Source organism: Oryx dammah, unplaced genomic scaffold (genome assembly GCF_014754425.2).
Source record: "Oryx dammah isolate SB20612 unplaced genomic scaffold, SCBI_Odam_1.1 HiC_scaffold_16, whole genome shotgun sequence".
Classification (NCBI taxonomy): Eukaryota; Metazoa; Chordata; class Mammalia; order Artiodactyla; family Bovidae; genus Oryx; species Oryx dammah.
Window position 1 is genome coordinate 25,098,179 of NW_024070200.1, and position 9,789 is coordinate 25,107,967.

General features: G+C 40.2%; 1 protein-coding gene across 1 annotated transcript in view; it reads left to right on the forward strand.

Annotated features, from left to right (window-relative positions):
- The window catches only part of EGLN3 (egl-9 family hypoxia inducible factor 3), a 29,526-nt gene extending 21,325 nt beyond the window's left edge, over nucleotides 1-8,201 (forward strand). The window contains exons 2-5 of the mRNA XM_040256780.1: nucleotides 899-1,018; nucleotides 2,994-3,130; nucleotides 5,560-5,633; nucleotides 6,513-8,201. Of these exons, the coding sequence (XP_040112714.1) occupies nucleotides 899-1,018; nucleotides 2,994-3,130; nucleotides 5,560-5,633; nucleotides 6,513-6,544 (363 nt within the window). The 3' untranslated portion in view covers nucleotides 6,545-8,201. The remainder of the gene's footprint in view (nucleotides 1-898; nucleotides 1,019-2,993; nucleotides 3,131-5,559; nucleotides 5,634-6,512) is intronic.
- The last annotated feature ends 1,588 nt before the right edge of the window (nucleotides 8,202-9,789 follow it).

The window sequence follows — 9,789 nt, forward strand, 5'->3', positions numbered from 1 at the left end:
GAGGTAGTATTTGGGCAAAAGGAAGAGAATCATTTAATTTGATAATTCTCAATAGGAAAAAGACAAGCTTTGAAAAATGCATTAAGATGTCTGTGGGTTTTTTTCTCTGAACTGAATTTGACCGTCATTTTTGCTTCCCTGGCAGCTCAGATGGTAAAGCGTCTGCCTGCAATGCGGGAGACCTGGGTTCGATCCCTCGTTCAGGAAGATCCCCTGGAGAAGGAAATGGCAACCCACTCCAGTACTCTTGCCTGAAAAATTCTATGGACTGAGGAGCTTGGTAGTCTACAGTCCATGGGGTCGCAAAGAGTCAGACACGACTGAGCGACTTCACTTCACTTCACATGCTGGCAAGTTGGGCCACAGTTTCCATTGACCCTTCCCTATTTTTTCATGTCCTGAGCATTTTATTGAGCAAGCCTAACCTTTTTCTCCTTCGTGATTGGTTCCTGTGTCTTTGTAAATGCAAGTATCTTAGCCATTGATCTAAGATAATGATTGATTCAGTGATTCTGGGGCATTTGCTAGTAAGGCATAATCTCTAAACCTAGTGATTCTGATCTTGTGGGTCTAGGGTGGAACCCAGAACCTGCCTTTTCAAAAAAGAAAGATTTAAGAGGGGCGGGACATTCTAATGACAACATAGATGCTATCTAAAATGTTCTAAAATTGTGCAATTATTGTTGAACTGCTTTCCACTGGGCTGAGCCGTAAGATATAACTTGGTTGTTAATGTCATATGCTGAAGAGTCCAAATTTATGCACTGTACACAAACTGAAGAGGCCAGCAGATACCTGTGTCCCTTAGTGGCTGAGGAGGCTATGTTATTCAGCTCTTCACTGGTGGGAGATGCTTGGCTCAGCTTTGTTAACCAGCTTCCTTTGGATTTCTCTATAGGCGATGGTGGCTTGCTACCCAGGAAATGGAACAGGCTATGTTCGACATGTGGACAACCCCAACGGTGACGGCCGCTGCATCACCTGCATCTACTATCTGAACAAGAACTGGGATGCCAAGGTACTTGGAATAATGCAAGTAGAGGGAGGGGTTAGAAACCACAGGAAAAGAATTCAGATGACTTAGAGGAGAGTTTCAGAGAAGGCAGTGGCACCCCACTCCAGTACTCTTGCCTGGAAAATCCCATGGGCAGAGGAGCCTGGTAGGCTGCAGTCCCTGGGGTAGCTAGGAGTCAGACATGACTGAGCAACTTCACTTTCACTTTTCACTTTCATGCATTGGATAAGGAAATGGCAACCCACTCCAGGGTTCTTGCCTGGAGAATCCCAGGGACGGGGGAGCCTGGTGGGCTGCCGTCTATGGGGTCGCACAGAGTCGGACATGACTGAAGCAACTTAGCAGCAGCAGCAGTGTCTAATCCCAGGAACAGGGGAGCCTGGTGGGCTGCCGTCTATGGGGTCGCACAGAGTCGGACACAACTGAAGCGACTTAGCAGCAGCAGCAGCAGAGGAGAGTTTGCAGTTCATAATTCCCACTGATGAATCTTTTCTATTTAGTATTATCCTTTTTTCCTGCTATGGTTTTAGTATTAAAGTTGATGAGATGAAAATAATAGATGCAAAGTTAATTTGATGGAGGTGGGTGAGTAGGGCCTTTATTAGGTTATAGGTTATAATTTGATGATTGATGAGGAGAAGGTACTTCATTTTTTTAAAAATTGGGATCAGTGTTTTTAGTCTAATCCAGAGCTGATAGGATTCTTGATTCTCATTGTGGAATAAGATATATACTTTTCCCTGCCAGGAGCAACGCCGAGAGAATTTCACAAAAATAGAACCATAGGATGTTAAAACATCCCCAAGTGACGTTTCCCACACAGTCTTCTCTCTGGGTGAAATGTCTCCTTGGTGGCCTCTTGCCATGGTTTACTATGATTGTGAATGCCAAAGGTTTTGTAGTTTATTTTCGTATTTTTGAGCATATATATAGATAGAGATATGAAGTCTGGTGCCATGCTCACAGACATTTGTCTGGAATTTGTATGTTTTTTAAAAGTTTAGGATGATTTAGGAGCCTGAGAGGTTGGAGAACTTTTCAAGCTTATCTGGCTTTTGAATCTTCTGCATCTTCATTTCCTATTCTTTAGGCCAGATACTAGCTGTCATAAAGCAAGTATATTTTATCTGGGGTCAGAAAAAGTAAACCTGGGAAACCAGTGAATTAGTGACAAGGTTTGTGTCAGTTCCCTATTGGATAACATGACTGAAATATATTCCTTAGTTATCCTTTAAAATCTTGAAAGATAGTGTTACAGGTAAGAGAGTCAAGTTGTCAGATCAGTGATGATAAATCACAAAGTTTGAAATCATTCAAAAAATTTTTGAGTGCCTGCTAGTGCCAGGCATCATGCTGTGGGGAACCATCAACACGTAAGACCAGAATTCTACCTTGACAAGATTATTCAAGTAGGACAGATTGGATGTACATGTAAAAAAATGTAATTCGAGGGGGAGAGTGAGTGGTATATGTCATGAGAGATACAGATAAGGTGGTCTGAGCATTCAGAAAAAAAAGAGCGTGTAACTCCCAACTGATTAAATCAGATAGGAGATAGGGGAACTCAAAAGAAAACTGTAAATTCTAATTGAAGGGAAGGTTATATGTGGTCACTGCCCTCTGGAGCTGTTAATATTAGATTGAATTACATGAAATGGCTGGGGCGGGGAGGAGGTTATGGGTCAAACAGTCAGATATTGGCAAGTCTGTATAACTGACCTAGTAGAACTCTACTTTGTGTCCATGGGCTTTGAGATTGTGGGGGTGAGAAGACTTCGTTCAGTATGACTTCGGTATGTCTAGTCACGTTTAAGATAACATTTAATACACAGGATGGCACTGGAGTTAAAATTTGGGAATAATATATGCTAGCAGTGGCAGTTGGAAGATAGCTTTGTATCTAGATGAGACTGAAGTATCATTGTTAATGAACTGTGTGTGAGGCTAGGAAGTAATCTACCTTCTTTGTGGCCCTCAGCGACATGGTGGGGTCCTGCGGATATTTCCGGAAGGGAAATCATTCATAGCGGACGTGGAGCCCATTTTTGACAGACTGTTGTTCTTCTGGTCAGACCGCAGGAACCCACATGAAGTCCAGCCCTCCTATGCGACCAGGTAACAGCCAGGGCCACGACTGCTCTTGAGAAGCTTCTTGGACCAACCCCAGTTCCCAGAAAATTCTCAAATGTATGTTGTTTACGGACAAAAGACCAACCATCCCCCTAAGCAGAGAGCAAACCTGTTTGAAGTCAATAAAAATTAAAGGAGAAACTGTGGCTTCTTTAACATATAAAGTCTAACATTGGTCTCAACTATTAACAAGTCATTTTCCATTAAGTGAGAGTCTCAGATTCCAAATTTCCCAGAGCGCTTTTTTCTCTTCTCTTCTTTCTTGCTCACCACCCTCCCTTAAAAAAGAAGCCTAATGTTGAACTATGCCTAGAGAATGTTGGCTGCCACATGTCAGAAATCCTATCTGGTTAACTCTGGATGAGTTTACAAGCTGCCAGTTGCAAGCAGAGAAAAAACCTTGAGAATAGAAAGAGGAATTAATAACACAACATTGTAAATCAACTATACTCTAATAAAATTTAAAAGGAGGTTCAAAAGGGAAGGGATATATTTATCCCTATGGCTGATTCATGTTGAGGTTTGATAGAAAACAACAAAATTCTGTAAAGCAATTATCCTTCAATTAAAAAAGAAATTAATTTTTAAAAGAAGAAAGAGGAATTTGTTCTGACTTCTTTTCCTTTTCCCCCTTTTCTTAGCTTAAAATTGGATTGGGTTTACTGTACCCAACATATCCCAACAATTGGATTTTTCAGACTCCTTTAGATCACGCATGGGAAGATTTTTCAGAGTAACGGAACAATTTAGTATTGTTTACTATTAATATAGAAATTCTTGTGTGTGCGTGCTTAGTCATTTATGTCCAACTATGTCCAACTCATTTATGTCCAAGCAATGGCACCCCACTCCAGTACTCTTGCCTGGAAACTCCCATGGACAGAGGAGCCTGGTAGGCTGCAGTCCATGGGGTCACTAAGAGTCGGACATGACTGAGCAACTTCACTTTCACTTTTCACTTTCATGCATTGGAGAAGGAAATGGCAACCCACTCCAGTGTTCTTGCCTGGAGAATCCCAGGGACGGGGGAGCCTGGTGGGCTGCCGTCTTTGGGGTTGCACAGAGTCAGACACGACGGAAGCGACTTAGCAGCAGCAGCAGCATGCCACCTCATGGACTGTAGCCCTCCAGGATCCTCTGTCCGTGGAATTTTCTAGGCAAGAGTATTGGAGTAGGTTGCCGTTTCCTTCTCCAGGAGATCCTCCAGGGATTGAACCTGCATCTCTTACATCTCCTACACTGGCAGGCGGATTCTTTACCGCTGTGCCACCCGGGATGCCCAGAAACTCTTGATATAATCTTAATTTCAGATTCTATCTCATTTGCATCTTTTATGGCCAAAGCTGTAAACCATGTGGTATTGGAGCACTGTGGGGTGCAGCTTGAATTGGGAATAACAGTTGGGGGCAGGGAGGAGAGAGGTTGGGTGGAAAAGATAATGACTAAACCTTAACAAGACTAATTAAATTAAAGTCACAGGTGTTAAGTGCTCAAGGTTTATGTGTCTCCCTCCAGAAGTGACAGATCTGAGCCCCACACAGAGTTGTTTATGAAATGTCAAACTGGGATGTGCCCTAGGAGAGCAGATAACTACTTCTCCCACCAAAGCCTGTTTGTGGCTTATTAATGGGGTACAGTAATCGGTCCTTGTCATTTATACAGAATTTCCTTGCTCCTCCCCAGTTCCTCTATGACTAGGGTCACAGGGGAAACCTTAACACCATGTGTTGATGGAAAGCCTTTGGAAAAATTCAAGTCCTATAGAAATTCCAGTAACTACTACTAAAAATGAAACAAAACTTTTTGGAAACTCATGCATAAAATTACTCCTGTATAGTCTAGCCCATAAATGGGACATAGTAGAAAACGTGATGGTACCAATATCCCATTGCTTCTTTGCCTCAGCGTCCAAAACTAAAGACAAAAGTCAAGAATTTTAACATCCTGTCATTTGATAAGTTATTCTTCAAAAGCTTCACTCCTCATCTCTGTGTTCTCCCCACCAGCTTAGGTCCCTCAGGCTTTAGCTGGATGACTCGCTGAATGATTCGCTTCTAGCCCTTTCTTGTGTAGTTCATCTGGACCTGTTATATTATTTGTTCAATTGCCTTTCCCCTCCCTGCTAGAGCCTGAGCTCCTTGAGAAAGAGGCTGCTGTATTCACAGGACAGTTTCAATTCCCACTGCCCAGGATAATGGGTGGTGCATACTTGGAATTCCTTACATGTTTTATTACATTTAAATAGACTTGAAACCAGAGACGTTTATTTTAAATTAAAATCGGGATGGACTTCTGATAATAGGAAAATTTTTAAATGTTGGCTTTACAAATGTCTGTTATGTGAAAGTGATAGTATTTTTATTTTTTGGTCATATTTTTAAACCTCTTTTCTAATATCTTCTTATCTTTCACAGATATGCCATGACTGTTTGGTACTTTGATGCTGAAGAGAGGGCAGAAGCCAAAAAGAAATTCAGGAATTTAACTAGTATGTGTTTGATAATTTTCTGTGACTTTTGCTCAAGTCAATCCATTATTTTTATTTAAGTTTTTTATGTATATGCTAATGTACTCTGTTCAGTCTCAGCTATCTATCTATACACACACACACATTCATATATATAAATGACATCATGATGGACTTAGTTCTGAAACCCTGGCCTTAGCTCTGCTGAAAAACACAGAAAAAAAATGCAAAGAACGTCCCTTGTGAATGCCCACTGACTGTGGGACAGTTTGTAATAGATGGGATATGGTTAACTTTTGATCATTAATATTCACCCATCAAATGTAACATTAAATTTTGCCCATGGTTTTGGCATATTACAAAGGAAATGCAATGGAACCCAACCACCATGGTTCATTTATTATATTGGTATAGGAATGTGACTCTCAGTATAAAAACCAGGCTCATGTAATATAAACTGAATATGACTTAATGTCTTTCCTGTCCCCTCCAACCAGTATTACAAGGCATATTTTCCCAAAATACATTATATTGAAAGACATGTTATGAATAGTTTGTGAGAAGGTAAATTCCTGGTCCCCAAGTGTGGGAATTGTTACGTACAGTATCTCTTTCTTGAAGAGTCACTGTGTGTATGGGCATATTAATCAAGAAAAATTAACCTAAGAAATCCTATAGTAAACATGTATGTAACATCATGTAATAGGTCATGTAACATCATGACCTATTTGAACAGTCTCCCTAGCAAATACCAAAGAAAATACATCAGGAGGTCCTTTGTTCAGCTTTGTTCTATGAGATGGGAAGCATTTGCTTGAGGTTTTAGGGGTGACGTTTGTGACATGAGGTTCATCAGATCTGGCTCCTTAACCTCTGTTTTCTTTTCTGTTCCTAATCCAGGGAAGACTGAACCTGCCCTTACTGAGGACTGACCCTGCTCTGAAATCCGCTGGCCTCATTCACTTTTAGTAACAGTTTCTGAATTTGCTTTAAGAGTTGAGATCCAAAGAAGGCCTCTTCTTCAGTGACTCGGTGACAAGGAACCCCCCCACCACCACCCCTCCCACTGCTTGCATCACTCAGATCCCTGTCTCGTGTATGGTACTTTGTGTTTTCCTGCCAAGACTGAACCTACCTTCAGACACTCTTTTTGCCAGATGAACTCATTTGCTAACTCCAGAAATACCTGCAGACAACCTAGTTGGCCAGCGGTTTAATTGTTAGATTTGGTAATCCTGGCTATCAAAGCAAGAACCTGAAAGCACGGGCGAGGGACTGAATCTTACTTGCACTTTATGTACACTTTCTAATTTGAAAGGAGGAGGTTTGCAAAGAAAGAAAATGGTGACAGGTGCCATGGAGAGGCATCACTGAAGCCTTAACACAGGAAACAAATGTGTGTCATCTGAACAATTTCCAGATGTTCCTAATCCTGGGCTATTGGGGTTTCTGGAGAATTATCACAACCTAATGACATTATTACCTCTAGAACAGGCTGCTGTTTTAGTAATCAATTTCTAAGTATCCTGTGGGTGGACACTCCCTTTTCCTGGTCCTGTAACCTGGACTTGCTGCCTCTGCCCCATCTTGCTGAAATACAACTTTCTGATCAAAGATGACACCATTTATTTTCTATTTTCACTTCTTACATAGAGAACCTAATTCATTAATTATTTTGGTTGCTTTGTTGAAATGCAATTTGAATTTAAATCAAAGGGGGAAAAAAATCTTCCTGGTAGTTCAGAGCCAACAACCTCTGATAACGGTGTCAAAAAACCTGGGTCTGCTGATATACAATAAACGTGTGCTTTTTAAACAATTTGAGATTGGAGATGGAGTTGGAAATGTAGGCATTCCTGTTTTTCACTTTTCGTTTTTAGTGACCTCACTCTTCTCTAACGAAACAAGAAAATCACAAAAACTAGGCTGTATTCTAAAAAAGGTAATGGAAAATAAAACAAAAAATCCTGGAAAGCTACTTGAGTTCTTCCACATTTTCTGACCCTGGTAGCCTCTTTGATACTTGACTCTCCAGATCTACTGTGGTTGGCAGTGTGGCCAGAATCATGGAATTTGCTAGAATTGTGGGAAATTCTCCAGCAGTAAACACAGATTCCAATGCCTCACAAATTCTGTATGGAGCTCCTCTTTTATGAAAGTTACTCTGCTTAATTTTCAATTCCACTTTCATATTTTTAAAACCCCTGTAATTTCTTGCTTGAAAATCCCATGAACATTAAGGGGCCAGAAATATTTTCTTTTTTCACTGACAGGCACATAGACTTTCCAAGAAAGAAGCATATTTTTGTGTGTGTCAGTTTGGGAAATTTTTCAAATAAGACTTGTCTTCATTCTCACAATTGCTCTATTTTTTTTTTCCCCTGTAGTACTCATTACCTTCTAACTTACTATGTAAATTATTTATTATGTTCATTGTCTGGTATCCTTCCTCTAGAGTGTAAGCACAATGAAGACAGGGATTTTGTATTTTTTTAATCAATGGAATGTATTCCTAGCACATAAAATAGTGCTTGGCATATAGTAAGGGCTCAGTAAATATTTGTTGAATAAACTCATTCTCCTGCCTTAGCCTTTTAATGGTTTGATTCATTTCCTCCATCTTGGGCAGGAAGGGCTCGCTAGCATTTTTGTGCACACACACCTTTCTCTTGTTGTTGATGTGTAAATTTAGGCTAAAGGTTATAGAAAGCTTTGGTCATAGTGTCCTCTCTTATCTGTTTACCTGTTTGAAGAGGTCATTGACCACAGTGAATCTGAAGACTGAGGAGGATTCTGCCTTTCTGTGTCCAGGGACCATGGGAGTAATGTAAGAATAGCTTTAGACAGGACAGACTACATTCCTCCTTCAGAACAGTTTTGAAAAACTTCAGCAAGAGAGAAAGAAACAAAGCTGTTTATTAGGAATTTTATGTTCCCTGTAATGGTAGGTAAGTTTTCTTCCATGATTATTAATGTCATGAGAATGATAATGATGATATTCTGAAGGAATATCATATCATTCCAATACTATGTCATATCTTTCATTTTAGTTAATATTTTAACTTGCAAAAAGATCAGACCTCGTAGGCCTTGCTTATTCCTTCTGGACAAAGGTCCTATAACCTAATAATCTATATATCAAATCAATTTTTAGTGCACTGATTTTTTTCATGGCTGAATTGGAGTCCTGGAAGATACAACTAATAGTGACTGCTTTTTGCTCCTCTCTTTGACAGCCCACTTAGAGGAGGACTTAGCCCTGATGAAGAAACATTATTTAGCAAATAATCGGATCAATTTCTTTATATTCCTGGCAATGACATGTTACGTCACCTACATAGTACAGAGTCCTTGGCAGGAGATTAAATTTTGGACCAAAGATCCAATTTCATGGAAATAAAAAGTCTTACCTAAGTGCATTAAATAGATCTTCAGTAGAGTAGTTAATACCAATTAGCTGCTGGGCTGTCTGAATCATGAATTATCTACTCAGATATGATTTTGTTTTTCTTCTTTACATGATTCAGGATTTTTAGAGGCTGGGTCATCCTAATTTCTTTGGGTCCCTCGGTCTTGAAATTTCCTGTGATTTAGGGAGCAGTGATGGGAAGTGCCATGCTGAGTCAGCAGTTTGTATAAAATAGGGGTTGGGACATGACAGGTACTTTTATATTTGATCAACTGTGAGGACAAGCCCAAGGAATGTTCTTGGTAAAGTTATTTTAAATAAAAATAATACAAAATTGACTTAGCTTCAGTCTTGAATCTTTTGAATGGCATGAAAATAGTACTGGTTAGTGAGGTGGAGAAGGAAATGGCAACCCACTCCAGTGTTCTTGCCTGGAGAATCCCAGGGACGAGGGAGCCTGTGGGCTGCCGTCTATGGGGTCACACAGAGTCGGACACAATTGAAGTGACTTAACAGCAGTAGCATTAGCAGTGAGGTGGTTGGAAACTATTGTCAAAACAGTGGAACTAGCTCTTTTCACGATGAAGCTGGTTCTAGTTGAACTCTTGAATGATATATGCTAGTGTATATTTAAGGCCCTATCTGCTTTCAGATCAGTCTATTCCTGTCCAAAAGTGATTTTTAATATATTGCTATCTCTGTGTTGATAGGTTAGGTCCTTTGAGATCCTGGACTTACTATGGCTTATCTTTCTTACATTTGCAAGGC